The sequence below is a fragment of the Pan troglodytes genome, chromosome 13 (genome assembly GCF_028858775.2).
Source record: "Pan troglodytes isolate AG18354 chromosome 13, NHGRI_mPanTro3-v2.0_pri, whole genome shotgun sequence".
In the NCBI taxonomy this organism is placed as follows: domain Eukaryota; kingdom Metazoa; phylum Chordata; class Mammalia; order Primates; family Hominidae; genus Pan; species Pan troglodytes.
Window position 1 is genome coordinate 91237812 of NC_072411.2, and position 19613 is coordinate 91257424.

At 36.4% G+C, this 19613-nt stretch overlaps 1 protein-coding gene across 4 annotated transcripts in view; it reads right to left on the minus strand.

Moving 5' to 3' along the window:
* Nucleotides 1-19613, minus strand: part of COL5A2 (collagen type V alpha 2 chain) — a 408452-nt gene that overhangs the window by 143742 nt on the left and 245097 nt on the right. For 3 of the 4 annotated variants that reach the window (XM_063790630.1, XM_063790632.1, XM_063790631.1), the window contains one exon: nt 17547-17608. Coding sequence is in view for 1 of the 4 variants with exons in the window: in XM_063790629.1 (XP_063646699.1) it covers nt 3378-3474 (97 nt within the window). In the remaining 3 variants the exon portion in view is untranslated. Of the gene's footprint in view, nt 1-3377; nt 3938-17546; nt 17609-19613 lie in introns of those variants that run through there. The other variant, XM_063790629.1, reaches the window with a different exon arrangement.

Sequence of the window (19613 nt, forward strand, 5' to 3'; positions counted from 1 at the left end):
AAGAGACCATGACATATAAGACTGTGAGCCCCTCATCTCTCAGTAATCAAAAGTTAGCTTGGGTCCAGGAGGATATCAGTGTAGGATTGCAACATGATGGCTGTAAATTCATGGGCCGGGAGCCAAATATATACTCAGATATATTTTATTTGTCATATGCAATATCTTCTGAAAATGTTAATTCTGAATGCCTTAAAGTGGACATGCACCTTCAGTTCTCCACAGGCCCCATCATCACCTATTGATGTACAAACACTGGCTTGCTTCACTTGTTTATATTACCTGCCTGGCCTCTGAAAGCATTGAGGTTTACAGTATTTGGAAACAAAATGATACATTTCTGCACCTTCCCTTCTCCATTGCTTATCCCATGTTGAATACAATGATTCATAACAAAGATTATTTTCTAAAATTAAGCATGCCTACTTCTAATAACAAGAATATATATAGCTCACTAGATGCTAGGCATTAACTTAGGAATATAAATACACTGTACATGCTCTAGCATTTTCCTTAACACAAATGTGGAATCTTTCGAAGACCACCACCCCAATGCACACACACTCTCACCACACGCACACACACACGCACACACACTCTTTAAAAGCTGATTTTGTCATTTTAACTCCCTGATTTTTCACACACACACATACACCCACACAAACTCTTTAAAAGCTGATTTTTTTCATTTTAACTCCCTAATTTTTGTTACGTTAGTTTTAAATAAAGTCAGCCCAACTCCCAAACTTTCTCCTTTCAGTTTCTTATAAATTTAGAAAATCAAATCAGTTCTTAAAACTCAGTGAGAATGGAACTGATTTTGGCTTAAAATGCCTAAAACTTTATTTATTTACTTTTATCTTCTCATTCATATGTTTCTATCAGGCAGGCACACTCAGATTATATTTTACATTTCTGGTAAATAACCACAGTCAAGTGAAGGGAAATATACCCTGAAGTCATAAAAACAAAGAAAAAAATAAAAACTTATTAATATGCACTTACATGCAAAAACAGATCTCCACATTTCCAAGAAGACATATTTGTACAAAATGTAAATATCACATTATGTGACTGTTATAGATAAAATTTGAAAAATGTACTTGCTTTTCATGTGTGCCTTAGATATTTCTTTAATTTAAAGCATCGATCTAAGCTTACTCTTCCCCAAACTCAAAATCAAATGGAGTTTCTAAATTATGACACCTTTATTAAGCTTGTGATAGGCCTGAACAGGAAAAAGAAAGTATTGCCAAGTATCCATACAATATCAACTTAAACCAAAATATGCATAGTAAGTAAGTACAATATAAGTTAAGCAGCTCTGAATATACTATACTCTGGAATTATTTTCTCTATTATGTTTGATTAGGGCAATGACGACTTTCTTTTGCTGTTGAATTTTTATCACTTATATTCTCTTAAGTTGAGAAATAAAATACTGGAATTTTTTACAACACATATGCAAGCAATTACACATTCTGTAAAATTTGATGTTTGGAATTCCATTTTCTGTGCTATTTGGTTATACCGTTCGTGGGGGGTACTGGGGTTGGATTGGAGTTGGGGACTTTTTTGCATCAAGCATCACATTCCTTACATTTATGTCAATTACTATTAAGAAAAATTATCTGCTCATTTTTCAAAAACACCTACAGAGTAATTATAACTATTTGGGAATGTCTTTTAAAATATGGCTTATTTCATGTACCTTGTGAAACAGTCCTTTCATTTATTCACATATTCAATTATTTCCATACTTTATTAAAGTACTTTATTCATTTTAACATAAATTAACAAAGAAAGTGGTATTAAAGGTTTTAAATTAAAGTTGGTTGTTTTGGTGGGGGAGGGGAGTAAACTGTTCTTTCTAGAGTCAAATTTTCAATTTCTATTGTAATTTTTCTGTGTTTTTCTCCTCCTGTTTTCTTACTTCTACTTTCTATTCAATTATTTTTGCCACCCTTCCAAACAACACATGCTTTTCATGCCATTACAAAGAAACTCAAAAGTTTTTACCTTTTATAAATTACCTCATATTTTAAAAACATAAAATGTAACATAAAGAGCTCCAAGTCTTAGAAAGTGCCCCCTCTATGGGACTCCTGACAGATTGTTGGATATTCATCTACAAATTCGTATTTTCACTTTTTAAGCTTTTTAGAACTTCTGATCTCTAGATTAATTTTATAAACTTTTTGAAATCAAAAACACACAGAAGCAGATATTTGTTCTAAAAATATAGATATATACATAGTATATATACATATATACCTGTATGTATGTGTCTATATATGAAAGTAATAGAAAAGGTTAATGAATGTCCAAAGTTTTAAAAGCTTGAGTTTGATGTTACATGGTTGAGTTGATGAAAATCTACAGTGGCTTATTTTAAAGGAGTACATGTCTGTATTTGAAATTGCAACCCTCAAGATTAAAGATTTAATAGAGGAATCAATTTAAATATTTTCTTATATACTACAACAGCTATGCATTTTTGCTTAACCATACCATATAACCCAACTGTAACATATGAAAATTGCATAGGAAAAAAATGTGGTCACCAGGCAAGATTTATCTTTAAAAAAAAAAAAAAAAAGCTTGTGTCTAAGGGGTAATGTCCATGCAAATATTCCATGCCAAATAAGATATATACAAGACATGCTGATTTCCTGCCTTCCGCCATCCAACCGGGAACCACCACTGTCCTGTTAATCAAGCCAGTAGGGTGGGAAAATACCACTGTTTAAGAAATCTGGCTTCTATCAGCCTCTGTCATGGAGAAACAAACGAGACTGCCTCCCAGTAAGCAAAAGTGATCACATTTTCACAAATGAAAATGGTAAAAAGAAGTTTAAATTGTTAAAGAGGAAAGAATGAGGAGCCAAAGACAAAGAAAAATCAAAGCTATCAGAGTTGCTGCAGAGGTTTTACTAAACAAAGAATTTTATGAAGCAGCTGAAGTTCAGTACAAAAAGACTCCACCCTACCCAGCTTCTGCCGCGACTTTTCCTTGCTCTGAAAACTCCAGCCCACAGAACAGAGCTCCTCTAACTAAAATGCCTTTAGTGCTCCGTTTTAAGCATTCACTCTTTTCTTATTTTAAACGTCCCACTCTCACACTCAGCCAAAAGGACTTATTGTAGGCTTTCCCAGAAAAATTTAGTAGTGTACTCTCTCCAACGGCGGATCTAGAAGCTCCGGATTTACAAACATCCCAATTGTCTTTCAAGTCGTTTTCCAGGTGCAAATCCGTCAGCCCCCTTCTCAAACTTCAAACCAGAACCTCCTCTTCACGCTCTTCCTGAGGCTTAACATTCCACCTATTTCCCAAACCGTGCAATAAACACTACAAGCAAAGCAAATGGCAAACTCACCATCCTCGTCTTCTTCCTGGGCTTTTATTGAGACAAATTGCCCTAATAAAACAATAAGAATGAGGAGAGGTCTTGCTTCCGCCCAGTTTGCCATCATGTCTAAATATTAGACATGTGGGTTCTCCTGAGAGTGAAAAGTAGATTCTGAGGTTATTGTAGCACCATGAAGTCAGCTGTGGGCTCTTCTTTCAGCACCAGCCCCAGGGCAGCCTCTGCAAACCCCCTTTTTCAGCACCAGCTCCAGCACAGTCTGCGAAAACTTTTTTCAAGCGATGCAGCTTTAAATAGGAAGAATGCTGCCTCCACTTCTTTTCCTGCCCCTTTTCAGCTTGTTCAGGCTCATAACCATCCAGTGTCTGCCAAGCAACGGTCTGATTGATGGTAAACAACCAAATCAGAACACGCGTCTCTGTGCCTGAACTTTCCCTATTTCATTTAACTTTTAAGCATAGATGGGGCTTAATAACAGAAACAAACATTTGTTTCTCTTTTCTTTTATTTTTTAAGACAGGCTGTTAGAAGAAAAGGGTTCTATTTTCCCCTCCCTAACCCTTCCCCCCAGATACACACCCTTTAACTTTTCCCCTATAAGCTGAAAAAGACATTCCGAAGGAAATCCAGCCTTTTACCCTAGTTTTTTTATATTTAGATAATTCAAGACTCTCTTCTCCACCTTAAATCTTTAAACAATCACATTTTAACCCTTTCTTTTGACTGAATAGGGAGTATTCTTATCCCCTTCTCAGATTCGGTTTCTTTTCCCATACTCTGGAAGGAGATTATTAGAATGTTGCCCAGGTAAAGTCCAGGTTAGAAAACCATTTTGGATAAATGAATTTGTGATACATTGTAATTTGAATTAAGAAGGCATGTCCTTTCCTAATTTCTCCACATCTCTTGTTAAAGGGCCACATCTTCAGGTTCCTCTTGTCCCAGAGAGTTTTACCATGTTGAAAAATAGTCTACTAAGCAGTGCAGAGGAATGGGAAGTACTCTACCTTTGGATGAAAAAAGGCTTGCTTCTGCCTTTTGTGAGTGGTTCTGCCACTCAATAATTTTGTAAATGTGCATATAGTCCTTTATCTCTGTGCACTCCAATTTTCTCATTTGAGAAAAGGGCTTTACCCTGACCAGTGTACAGGGTTTAGTGACACTAAAATGAGTAAAGTATTATTAATGAAGTTCCAAATTGCAAAGAGCTACATAAAAGCAGATGGTGGTATTATTAGCTTTAAGCCAGCTTTGAAGGGAATATGATAGCCCCAGTTGAACATGCATTTTTAAGGACAATTATCGATGAACTTTTGTGCCACCCTCACACTTGCCAAGATCTTAATGACCTCAGAGAGTTCTATACAATCTAATGTATTTGCCACCTTGAGTCTCCCTAGAATCAGGATGGATGTTCTATACAATACAAGTGAGTCAATTGTTTATAATTATTGGGCAACAGGTGCCTTGCACTGTGCTAAGCACTGGGCAGAAAGGATGACATAAAAGAAATAAAAGACATACCCATCACCTTCAAGGAACATATGTAGGTGTTGAGAAACTGAATTTACAAGAAATAAAGATCTATAAGCCAGAGCATATAAATATGTGAGGGATGCATTAAGCCCGGAGAAAGGAAAAATTATCAAATGAGATTAGGCAAGCAAGACATTATTACTGTTCTTAATAGAAGAAATCCAAGAACCTTTGCATTTTAGCTTTGGAACTAGACTCTGGATAAATATTCCAGTGGAGGTCAATTTTCCCAGTTGTTTCCAGCTTCTAACCCTGTACCTCTCAGTTTATCTTTTCATTTAGACATGTCCCATTTCAATGACTTCTGTCACCACCACACTGTTCTCAGGGGTGCCCTTCCACTTAATGAATGGGCTAAGTAAGGACCAAAAATCACCTTTCAGTTAATTCTTTCTAGAATATCTTAGAGAGGCTAGGACTTGAAATCCATCTGACTATATATTCAAAGATAACAGGAAGATAAGCAAATGTGGGGGGGAGGAATTAACCTTTCTCTGAGCTTGCCAGTCCTATTCTACCATGAGGCAATTTTAGACCAATACCACCCTGATACCGAAGGGCTGGCACAATTTTCAGGCACCTTGTGCAGCATTTTTACTGAAGTGCAAGACGGCAGACATTTATGGAGAATCTACAACTCTCAGATCCTATGCTGGAGATAAAACAATGATTAGGCAAGATTGCAGGACTTGTAGCAGAGTCAGTGTATGGAACACTCAGTGGCTGCTCAGATCAGTAGTTTAGTATCTGTTATCTGTTTGTTAATAAAGTTGTTTTAAATTTAACTATAAACATGGCTTATATAAGAAAGGTTAAAACCACCATGCAGTCTCTCATGGTTGCCACCAGTTTCAATCTCCTCTTCCCACCCTACTGAAAGCTCATGGTATGACAGAAGCATAGCAAATATTTGTCAGAAGACCTGAGATAAGTAAATATTCCATATTGTCCTTGTGAACTCTTGAAATCTTATTGCAATCAAGTCATAAATAGCAAAGTATTTTGCAACTTGGGCTTTTTCTCTATGTCTGGTTTTAGGGTCCCACATTACAATTTGGAAAAGACTAAAATATACACAGGTATTGACCAGGAATATCTGTTTAATATATGTGGTTGAATTCAGAATAGAGGACAATGCCATTTCTTAGTCCTTAAAGAACTGATTATAGACCTCACTGATGCAGTGGGGTACTCAGAAATCTGTCCCAATTCCAGTGAAGCCTATCCTAACAGTGTATGTTTTGTAATAATATGTGCTAGTGGGTGAATATTTTCCAATTCTCACAGCAACCCTGAAAGGTACTTATTATTTTTCTCAAATCATATATAGGCGATTACGGTTCAAAGATGTTTACTTGCTCAAGTTTGCTCACCTAATAAGCAGTAAATCTAGGGTTCCACTTCAGTGATGTCTGACTCCAGAGTGAATGTTCTCACCCCTTTTTAGCTCTTTTTAGACCTACTTGACACTCAAACTTCTATTACCACCACACTGTCCCCAGGAGGAGCCTACTTCCAATTAATGAATGGGCTGAGTAAGCACCAAAAATCACCCTTCAGCTACTTCTTTCTGGAATATATGAGAAAATCAGGAATTGTAAACCACCTTGCTAAATATTCAGGAAGAATAACAGAAAAACAAATAATAAAAATCAAAGGTTCTTGTATTTCTTCCACCAAGAAAAGTGATAATGCCTTACTTACCTAATCTCATTTTCTAATCTTCCCTTTCTCCGAACTTCTGCTGAGCTTAATGCATGACACACATATTTATATGCTCTGGCTTATAAGAAAAATTGTCTCAGCGCCCTTTCAGGGATGTTCCCTCCCTCTGCACTCCTTATCCCATTTCTTCAAATCTCCTTGCAGATGTTACTCTGTCAGTGTCTCCTTCTCTCTTCTCTACCTTCCACCTTTCTTCTTCTGCTAGTACCTTTCCTACAGCCTGTAAAGCTGCTCCTCACTAATAGCCAATCTTGAAAATAAAAAAAGAAGGGGAGGTTTCCCTTAACCCCACATCTTCTGTGGTCTCTTTTTCCCTTCCATTCCTTCTTCTTTCAGTAATCCTCCATCCCCATATCAGGATCTTATTTCTAGCACTCTAGTTTAGATTGCACTGGCAGAGACACCAACATCCCTTTGTTGATAAACCCAAAGATCTTTCTTCTTTCCCCTCCTAACAGTTGCCATTCTGATTACTCCCTTAATACTGAAACTCTTTCCATTCATGGCTTCCCTGGTCTCACATACTCCTTTTATGCCTCCTGCTTTGCTAGTCAAACTTCCTTTTCTAATTCCTCTCAGAAAGTCATCTATGCTCTCCAATCTTGCACTATCAGCTTTTTTCCCTTGTTGCCCATTGACTTGGGGTATATTAACTATTAAATTAAATCCCTTGACTTTATTTCTGTTTACATGTTAATTACTCCTAGTCAAGGCCTTCCTCCTGAGCTACAGACCTATATTTTTCAAGTGCCTCAATTAAACATCTCCCACTGGAGAAGCATAAAACTCAGAATCCAAAATGAAACTATTATCTGCAATTGTTCTTTATACCAATTAACACTACCACCACCATCTTAGTCCCAAAGATCTGAAATAGGGAAGGATACTCTTCATTTTCCCTCAACCTGCATCCTATTACTCACAAAGTCCTCTTGATTTTGTTATGCATTCTTTCATTCAATTACCCCCCTTTCTAAGAAAGCTGACTCCCAGTTACCTACAAAATACAATAACATGAGTTTAAGATAATAATAATAATGCATGCCTATTTCTTGGTTCCAGTCTTCTGCTTTCCTCTTGTTGTTTTATCCGGAGGAAACAGATTTTCCCAGACACATAAAGCACTTTCACACCTCATAATTTTACTCAGGCTCTGACCTTTGCCTGAAATAACCACTTCCCTGGTCTAATTTATTCCCTCATTTAACAAATATTTATTGAGGGTCTATTATTTGTCAGGTTCTAATGAAGGCACTAAGGATATATAGCTGTGAACAACACAGACAAGGTCCCTGATTCCACACAGCTTACAACCTTGAGTGGAAAAACAGCAATAAACAAGTAGGCAAATATACAAACAAGGTGATCTTAGACAATTAAATGCCATGAAAGAAATGAACAGTCAGTTATTTAACAGTTGCTCAGGAGTTGGTGGCAGAAGGGATGCTTCAATAGTGCCATTGGGAAAGATGGCATTTTAAGGAAGCAACAGTGAACTTGAGACCTAAAATTTGAAAAAAAAAAAAATCACCAGAAAACAGAAAAGGAGACATTTCAAGCTAAAGAAACAGCAAGTGGGAATGGCCTGGACTGGTGTATGTGTTTTCTATTGCTGCCATAAAAATTACTACTGACTATGGCATAAAACACTAATATCTTATATTTCAGAAGGTCAGAAATCTGACATGGATCTCGTTGAGACAAAATCAAACTGTTAGCAGGGCTGCATTCCTTTTTGGGGTGCTTGGGGAAAATCCATTTCCTTGTTTTTTGAACTTTTAGAAGTTACCTGCATTCCTTGTTTTGTGGCCCCTTCCTCCATCTGCAAAGCCAGCAACATAGCATATTCCTGACATGTCTTCGTTGTCACATTTTTCCATGGCTACAAACTGGAAAGGACTTTTACAGACCCATGTGACTACATTGGTCCCATCTGGATATTCCAGGATAGTTTCCCTCATCTCAAAGTCTTTAATCACATCAGCCAAGTCCTTTCTGATGTGTAAGGTAACATACTCACAGGTTCTAGGGATTAGGACGTGAGTGCATCTTTGGGGGCTATTATTCTTTCTATACCATAGACAGAAATAAACTTAGATTGTGTAAAAGTAGGCAGAAAGCCATTATGGCTAGCATGATATAAGATTAGACACGAGGTTTATCATTAATTCCTTGTCGTTCATGGGGAAGAATTTAAATTTTTTTCCTAAATGCAATGAGAAATCAACAAAGCGTTGTTATACAAACAAATGGCATACTCTAATATGCTACTTTTTTTTTTTTTTTGAGACAGAGTCTCGCCCTGTCGCCCAGGCTGGAGTGCAATGGCATGATCTTGGCTCACTGCAGCCTCCGCCTCCCGGGTTCAAACGATTCTCCTGCCTCAGCCTCCCAAGTAGCTGGGATTACAGGCACGCACCACTACGCCCGGCTAATTTATTGTATCTTTAGTAGAGATGGGGTTTCACCATGTTGGCCAGGCTGGTCTCAAACTCCTGACATTTTGATCTGCCCGCCTCAGCCTCCCAAAGTGCTGGGATTACAGGCATGAGCCCAGTGTGCCCGACCCTAATATGCTATTTTTTAAAAGATCTGTATGGCATGTAAGAAACGTATTATGTGAAGGCAAAGATAGAAGCAGGGACATCAGTAAGAAGTACTCTTACTACAAATGAGAAATAATGGAGCCCTAAAAAAGGACAGTGGAAATAGAAAGAAGCAGAAAGATTCAGGATGTATTTTGAAAATAACATTTCTGCTGGATTACAAAGAGCTAGAAAAAAAATGAGAAATTGAGGAAGACACTCTGCTGATTGAGTGGATGATACAGCTGGCAAAGCTCAACCATTGCCTCCCCTGACAAATGGGTCTGCTTCTTCATAAAACCCACGAGCATGTTCTGTGTAGACCTCTATTAACATCATGCTATATTTACCTATCTGTTTCCCTTATCATATTGAAACCTTCCTGAGATTAAAGGCATTGTTGGGTCATTGTTTGCTTGATAGCTATTTCCTGGACATACCTTGTTTGATAAGGAATCAATAGAAAATGATGATTGAATGACCATGAGACAAGTGGCAGTGAACATAAATAAATATGATTCCAAGGTGTCAATCCTGGAGAACCAGGAAAATGATTGTCCTAGAGAAAGAAATATCTAAGCAAGGAGGAGAAACTAGTAATAGAGCAGGAGAGCATAGAAATGATTAGGTGCATCTGTGCACATATATGCTTTGAAATAGCAAACCATAATTTTTTTTTTTTCTTAAGAGTGGTAGTCTTGCTCTCTCACCCAGGCTGGAGTGCAGTAGCACGATCACAGCTTATTGCATCCTCAAACTCCTGAGCTCAAGGGATCCTCTCACCTCAGGCTCTTGGGCACGCACCATCACAATCAGCTATTTTTTTTTTAACATTTTTGTAGAGATGGGTCTCTCCATCTTGCACAGGCTGGTTTCAAATTCCTGGGCTCAAACAATCCTCCTGCCTCAGCCTCCCAAAGTGCTGGGATTACAGACATGAGCCACTTTACCAAGCCAACAAACCATAATTTTTGAACAGAAAAAGACTGCATATTGTGAATATACTTTTTTCTCACTGAAACCCACTATGAAAATAATAACCAGAACAATAATAATAATGGTTAGACTGTATTAAGTACTTACTATGTCAAATACTGTGTTAGCACTTTATATGTATTAACTAATTTAATCCTAAAATCAACACGGTGGGGTAAGTACTACTTTTTTTCGTATTCTACGGATGAGGAAGGAAATTGAGGCTAATAAAAAAACTAATTTGCATCAAATTGCACGTCAAGGAATGACTATTAATAGATCCTGCTTTGAAATCCTGGCTGCACAGTTTTTTCTCTTAACAAGGAGGTTCAAAGAAATTATGTGATGTTTATTTTCTTAGCCTAAGCTCCATCACTGCTTTTTTAAAAAATTACAATATTGGGAGACTCACTCAAAATGTCATTATAATAATATCTTTTCAAGGAAAACAAATGCATGTACCAATGAATTTAATTATCAATGCTATCTATATCCAAACTTTATAAATATGTTACCTCTATCTGAAAATCTCTGCTGAAAATATATCTTTAACATTTAGACATTATTAAAGATATTTCCTTTTTTGTATTAGAAATTTTTACCTTCATTCTAACATTCTTACGATATGAATTTTCATTTTAGTCTGAATACTTATATTTTAGCTTAGTCATATTTTGAGAAAAGTTTGCATTTTACATTTTAGAATATTGTGCTGTCTCCTAAGGCATCAATCGTTACATTTAGAGATTATGGAGAGTCTTGTGAGCCAAGATCATAAATAATATGAGAGCTTGGCTTATGTAGCACTCTTTACACACTATTCCAGCTCACACATACTCTTTGAGACTTACAATAACTCAGTGAAATAATATGCACCAGATGATTGCTCCCATTTTATATTGAGATTCAGAGATATTAAGTGACTTGTCAGAAGTCACACAATATAATGAATGGCCTCATATATTGGTTTTCAAGACCTAGCACTCTATCCACTGTACCTTGATAATTAAACTGCAATTCAAATTTTATGAACTAGGAAGATAGCAACAAAAATGTCTGCAGATATGTGGTGGTTATGAGCCAGACAGAGTCTAAATGCTGGCCCCACCACTTACTACCTGGGTAATGATGAAAACATCACGTCTTTTCTGCTTTTCAATTTCCTCATCTGAAAAATGGGGATAATAATATTACCTACCTCATTGGTAATTGTTGTGAGTATTAAATGAGTTGAAATTTATAAAACTCTTGGAACGATTTCTGGCATAGAGGTAATATTACATAAGTGCTGGTTAAATAAAAATAAGAAACTGTTAGCGTTTCTTCTAAAAAACATATAATGTGTCATTAGTTTAAAATGTTACTATTGGCCGGGCGCGGTGGCTCACGCCTGTAATCCCAGCACTTTGGGAGGCCGAGGCGGGCAGATCACGAGTCAGGAGATCGAGACCATCCTGGCGAACATGGTGAGACTCTGTCTCTACTAAAAAAACAAAAAATTAGCCAGGCGTGGTGGTGGGCGCCTGTAGTCCCAGCTACTCAGGAGGCTGAGGCAGGAGAATGGTGTGAACCCGGGAGGCGGAGCTTGCAGTGAACCAAGATCGCGCCACTGCACTCCAGCCTGGGCAATGGAGCGAGACTCTGTCTCAAAAAAAAAAAAAAAGTTACTATTTAAATTTACTTAAAGACCAAAACCCCAGGCTAACTAGAGGGAAGTTTAATCCTGTACCACACTATGTTCCACTCACCCTCTCATTCTGCTGTGTTTTTCTTCTTTTATATTATGTTTATTGAGATGTGGTTTACATAATTTCATCTTTTTAGTTGTACAGTTCTTTAAGTTTTAGCAAATGTATACAATGTATACAATAATGTGACTGCCATTATATGACATTTTCTTCACTGCAAAAATTTCCACCATTTGGAGTCAATCTCTTTCTTCCATTCCCATCCCTGGCACCATTGAACTATTTTCCATTTCTTTAGTTTTGCCTTTCTACAATGTTAGAAAGGCAAATGAAAATGAAATCACACCATATGTAGCTTTTTGTGCCTGATTCCAAGATTCATCCATGCTGTTGCATGTATAAGCAGTTCATTCCTTTCTTTAAAGCTTTTATGTTTACATTTTTAAAATTTATTTCCTCATTCTTAATCATTCATCCATCAGTTATTTTTTAAGCCTAATAAATCTTGAGACATGGATGATTGTTTGTATTGGAATAGACAATTCTCTGTAGCTAAATTGAGAGTCCATGAGTCAAGGCTTCCCCTGAGAGAAGCTTTTTAAATGGCAGGACTAGGCACAGGCTACAAAGGGGAAATTGTCCAGAAATGCAATGGTACCAAAGACCTCCTATAAGAAATGAGTGTGCTATGCTCCACGTCCTGCTTTTAAAAAGTTAAAGGCCTAAGTCTCAAGTTGTGTCTCAACAAATAAGGAGTCATTCATCTCAACAGGATCTGAGTTCTAGCATTGTTCAGTTGACAATTATGTGGCGACCAGAGGTCTGGGAAACGTGTCTTTTCTTGCTATGGAGAGGGCAGCACAGGGCAGGGAAGTCAAAGTGATATATTTTTTTCATATTTAGTCCATCAGTATTTTGTTTAATACTTTAAAGACTTCTGTGTATTGGAGAAAACTATCTCTTCTACTCCTTCAGTGAAATTAATTCTGTTTTGCAGATTTATAGAATTTTCTGTCTTTGAGAGAAGAAAGGAGTTTTTTTATAAATTGGCCCTTGAGAGAAAAACAGAATTTTATATAAATCTGCCATTTTAAGTGCCATTTCTGTTGTATTTTTGTGTCCTGTATTTGAATGAAATAATTGCACTAGCCCTCAACATGCCAGAAGAATTCAATACCAAATTATTTGAAAACACTTTTTTAGAAAATCTGAGTAATAAAAATATTCATCCCTCTCTTCTTCTCCTGATAGAGATGTATCAAATGGGAAATGGCCAGCAGTGATCAAGTCTTGATTAATACTGAAAAACAGAAGCTTGTGCTCACAATCCCTGCCATTACAATTCTTTATAGTATGTAAGTACTTTAATAATCATTATGAAGCTAAAATGGCATTATTGATTTAAAAATATATGATGCCCCTGTAATTCCAGTTACTTGGGAGGCCAAGGCCGGAGAATCACCTGAGGCCAGGAGTTAAAGACCAGCCTGAGCAACATAATGAGACCCCATCTCTAAAACAAATAATAATAATAAAATAAATTAGCCAGGCATGGTGAGGACCACTTGAGCCCTGGAGTTTGAAGTTGCAGTGAGCTATGATCATGCCACTGCACTCCAGCCTGGGTAACAGTACAAGACTCTGTCTCTTAAGTAAAAATGAAAATATGTATGTGTGCATGTATATATATATATTTCATTTGAATTAGAATTTCTATTTAAATATCTTCAAGTAATCAATGAGTTCACATTGGTATAAATAACAAATACGCATTAAGAAAATCTCTGACCACAGCAATTGAAGTCTTAATTATATATTAAAGTATGGTCAGTATATAACCAAGTTTTTCAGTGTCCTAAACATCACAAGGACCCATGCATTGATTATACCGCTTAGAAATCAGCAGCAATCCAAATATTTGGCACTAATTAATTAAAACATGTACATATCCATACACTAAAATATACATGCAAAAAAAAGTTGGTGAAAGAGCAATTCATAAACTTGATTTTGAGTATGTTCTTAAATTATTGCATCTACATAAATCTGAGTCCTTCTTGACACCCAAAGGTAAGAAAACCAAAGGCCCTGTGAACACTTCCTACAAAAAAGGGGGGGTCATTTTTAATACACAGTAAATACTAAAGCAGGTTTCATTCACCAGTTGGAGAGTGTACTATTTTAATGTTTTCTTAAAGTATGTGAGTGATATCATCTCATGAGATTTGGAGGAACACCTGGATTTCATTTTGTTGTTTTACAGAGACTTACTTTTGTTTTCTCTGGAATAACTGCAATCAGAAGATATTATTGGAGGAGTGAGATTTTATAAATGTGCCTTGTCTTCCCTTTCAGCATCATCTTCACTTCCATAATTTTGGAATGAAAGGAATCTTGAAAATCCATAAATACAATACACAGCTAACACACTCAAGGGATACTTAGAGCATTCGGCAATTTGTCTTCCTGTTAATTTACTTTAAAAATAATTTATACACATTTATTTGTAAAAAGAGTTATTTTATTAATTTATGACTTGTAATCAATTTCTAAAGCCCAGCAGTTGACTCCAGAAACCACAATGTACTTAATTTCCTAGATTTTTCTCTGTATTCTACTCCATTTTTATAAATCTGATAAAAACTCTCCAAATAATTTGGGACACTGAAATTATCAATAGCAGGAAGAATTAAGAAGTTACTGTGCTCCTAATGCATGAGCATCAGTCATCACACCCTTGTTTCAAATGTGACTTATTCATCCTAATATGCTCATCCTTCTTAAGATGGGGTTTTGGTATCAAAAGTTACATGATTTATATGCAAATCAATGTAATGCACATTTGTTAGAGAGATTACTTTGAGAATGCAGATATGTACAGGATATAGTCCTGGCCCACCAAGGGCTTACGTGGTTTGGTGGTAATAGACGCAATCACTGATATCTAACACATAATAAAGGAATGAGTTCTATTATACAAACACACAGAACAATAATAGGAGAACAGCGTATGATAAAAGGACTTGAAGTCACAAGGAACTTGGAAAGAGGTTCTGGATGTGATAGGATTTAAGCAGAGCTTCAGAAAATGAATAGCACTCCAACAAAGATTGCCTGAAGGGAGATTAGGGAAACCATAAAAAACAAAAAAAAAAACAACAAAAAAAACCACTCAGGTGGCTTAAAGAAATTGGTTAGTAGCCTAGCAGAGTTAAGACAGCTACAACAGCAGGGACTAAAAACCTATTTTCAAATTCTAAGAGGAAAGCATGTTGAATTTACAGTAAAGGAGGTAAGAAAAATGCCAGGAAATATTTTAAAAGCTAACTGCAATAGGCCGGGTACAGTGGCTCAAGTCTGTAATCCCAGCACTTTGGGAGGCTGAGGCGGGTAGATCACCTGAGGTCAGGAGTTCGCGACCAGCCTGGCCAACATGTTGAAACCCCATCTCTACTAAAAACACAAAAATTAGCCAGGGATGGTGGGGGGCACCAGTAGTCCCAGCTACTTGGGAGGCTGAGGCACAAGAATCACTTGAACATGGGAGGCAGAGATTGCAGTGAGCCGAGATTGCAGTGAGCCAAGACTGCACTCCAGCCTGGGTGACGGAGTAAGACTCCATCTCAAAAAATAAATAAATAAATAAAGCTAACTGCAATGAATCTCAACCTTAACAATACTTTCATCTTTTAATGGTCTAGCCAGTATTTCAAGATAATGTATATATTTATTATTATACTTCAGAGTACTTTTTTTATGATTTTACTAAGCTAACAAACTACTGAACTGGATTCTTCAGAATGCTGTGTCTTGAGGGAGGCACAGAGAGACATCAATAATATCCCCACATCTTTACTCTTGTAAGAAAAAAAAAAAAAGCACTTCTACTACTCTGCATGGTTTTGTTTATTGTAGAACCACACCCATATCTTTGCTTCCAAAAGACATAGCTCAAGAAGAAATGTGGATGAATCAGTAACCATACATAGATTTGAATTCTGCTTTTCACATAACAACCTCAACCTATCTTCCAAGCTCATCTCAAAATAGTCATCTTTTTCAGCAGCCTGCATCAACACAGCAGAGAAGTGGAAGATACACACAGGTAGGTTCCTCATTTATGTAAATCTGTGAGGGTTAACCAGATCTGTAAAGTAAAATGCTTTACTTTAAAGACAACATATAGTTCTAAATTCCAAATCCTGAAGAAAAGGAAATGAATACCTAATATAATCAAAGTAATTTTAAGTTAAAAAAAGGAAACAAAAACTTACCTTGTGTCATTAAGAACCTGAAGTGTGACATTTCTCATAGGACTATTCTACAGAATATTCTCTCTGGAAGTAGGTTTTGGGAAACATGAGCTTTGGTCCTAAAAGCCTCTCACTAACCACTTTACATGAGGACAACCCCCTAGGTCCTTCGAGCCCAATTCCTTATTTGCATAATGAAATGGTAAAAGACCCTTAATATTTCCAAGTATTGTTACAGGAACATTCATGAATAAGTTTTCTAAATTCTATAAATTAATAAAATATGTTGTCATTCTCATTACTTATTTTACCTACATATAAAGAGTGATTCAATACAAATAGAGAAGAGCCCTATTCAATTTTTTGCTTAAGTATGAACAATATGAAGTTTCAAAGCTATTTTTGGACATTAAAAGTGTATTTTCAATGGGTAAAAGGACAAAACCAGTGCTACGGTTTGAATGTCTCCTCCAAAATTCATCTTGAAATTTAATTGCCATTGTAACAGTATTAAGAATTAAGATATTTAAGAGGTGATTAAGCCATGAAGGCTCTGCCCTTGTGAATGAATTAATGTCTTTATCTCAAGCATGGGTTCCTATCACAAGAGTGTGCTACTTATCACAAGAGTGCTACTTATCACAAGAGGATTCCTATCACAAGAGTGTGATACTTATACAAGAGTGCTACTTATCACAAGAGGATGCATTTGGTCCTGTTTTGTCTCTGTCACCCTCTCTTGCCCTTCTACCTTCTGCCATGGGATGACACAGCAAGAAGGCCCCTGCCAGATGCTGGCCCCTTGATCTTGGATTTCTCAGCCTCAAGAACCATGCCAATAAATTTCTGTTCATTATAAATTACCCAGTCTCTGGTATTTTGTTTTAGTAGCCCAAAGCAGACTAAGAAATCAATGAGCAATGCAATGTTGCTTGGTTTGACTTGGTTTTCAAACTGCCTAAACTCAGAAAGATTTTCCAACTTGAGCATTGATCTAATAGGATGAACTAAAAGAAGAACAAATTTGGAGGGAAAGAAAGATAAAGAATAATGAGGAAGACATCTAATATCCTGCTGGGAAAAAAATAGACATTTCATTTGCTTAAAAGTAATATGCAAAATCAAAATACTATTTATTTACCACTTATGACCATAAGAGTTTCAAATATATAAACTATAAATGATCTTTGTTGATGGAACAGTGATAATGCAAAAATGACATTTGTTGATCCTAAGTCTTTGTTCTGAAATTGCAAAGGACTTTCACAACAATACCCCACTGAATTCTCTCAACTGAAATGGGCAGCACAAACCTCATTTTATAGATAACATTTAGTTAAGAGGGATTAAATAACATGCAAAAATTACACAAGTAGTGAGTAAATCACTCAAGACAGAAACCCAGATCTGACTTACAGTTCTTCTTGTACTCCAGAGAAGGGCATAAGCACTCTCAGATGCTCCCAAGACGTTATTTTCTGGGGGAGAGAGGATGAGTTTATGAGATTCTTCCTTTTCCAGCTACAAATCTGCATAAGGCCAGATCTTTTCATATACTTTAACCATACCAATTTATGGCAACAGATTAAAATCAGATGCAATCATGAGAATTCTCATGCAATCACGAGAAAGCCAGATATTAAAGAGACTCAAAAATGAAAAATAATGCCACTCTTCTAATTAGTTGTTTTGATTCAGTAAACGCAGTTATTTTCATAAAATGCATCATTTATATTAATATGTAATGGGTATATTGTTGTTATTTTAAATAAGTTAATAAATGTTTAGAAGTCTTTCATCATTTTTAATTTCTAAAACGGTAAATGCCAATAGATATAATCCACCACAAAAAGTTATTTGGGGTCCTCAATAATTTTAAGAGTACAAAGGGCTCCTGATACCAAACCAAAAGTCTGACAAATACTGCTCTACACTATGGTCCAAGCGAGTCCATTTCTCATCTACATTTTTAATATAGCATTTAATTTTCAAGTTTACCAAAGTAGCACATGCTTTTCTCTCACTCATAGAAAAGGGCTAATGCAGAAAATATTTAAAAAATCATTTGACTAACAAACCCACTACCCTAATATAATCATTGTTAACATTTACAACATTTATTTCTCTCTGAGGTTTCTTTCTCACTTAGGAATACATTTTACATGTGATGTAAATGTTACAAGAGACATTTACATTATGTCTCTTGCTTGACATAATGCTTTTTTTCCAATTAACACTGTGCAAGGACTACTTAATGTGTGATGCTACAAATCCTATGTACAGGTCTTTTAATGGCTGCATAGTATTCTAACTCATATGTATAATTAATTTAGCCACTTCCCAGTTGTTAAATTCTTAAGCTGTGCCCTAATTTAAAATGTTATAAATGAGAGTGGTGAAAGAGGGCATCCTTGTCTTGCACTGGATTTCAATGGGAATGCTGCCAGTTTTTGCCCATTCAGTATGACATTGGCTGTGGGTCTGTCATAAATAGCTCTTATTATTTTGAGATAAGTTCCATCAATACCTACTTTATTGAAAGATTTTAACATGAAGGGATGTTGAATTCTGACGAAGGCCTTTTCTGCATCTATTGAGATGATCATGTGGTTTTTGTCATTGGTTCTGTTTACATGATGGATTACCTTTACTGATTTGTGTATGTTGAACCAGCCTTGCATCCCAAGGATGAACATAGTGCTAGAAGTTCTGGCAAGGGCAATCAGGCAAGAAAATGAAGTAAAGGGTATTCAAACAGGAAGACAGGAAGTCAAATTGTCTCTGTTTGCAGATGACATGATTCTCTATTTAGAAAACCCCATTGTCTCAGCCCCAAAACTCCTTAAGCTGATAGGTAACTTCAACAAAGTCTCAGGATACAAAATCAATGTGCAAAAATCACAAGCATTCCTATACACCAACAATAGACAAGCAGCCAAATCATGAATGAACTCCCATTCACAATTGCTACAAACAGAATAAAATACCTAGGAATACAGCTAACAAATAATCAGAAGGGCTTCTTCAAGGAGAGCTACAAACCATTGCTCAAGAAAATAAGAGAGGACACAAACAAAGGAAAAACATTCCATCTTCATGGATAGGAAGAATTAATATCATGAAAATGGCCATGCTGCCCAAAGTAATTCATAGATTCACTGCTATTCCCATCAAACTACCATTGACATTCTTCACAGAATTAGAAAAAAATTACTTTAAACTTCATATGGAACCAAAAAAGAGCTCGTATAGCCAAGACAATCCTAAGCAAAAAGAACAAACCTGGAGGCATCACCCTACCTGACTTCAAAGTATACTACAAGTCTACAGTAGCCAAAACAGCATGGTACTGGTACCAAAACAGACATATAGACCAATGGATCAGAACAGAGACCTCAGAAATAACACCACGTATCTACAGCCATCTGATCTTCCACAAACCTGACTAAAACAAGCAATGGGGGAAGGATTGCCTATTTAATA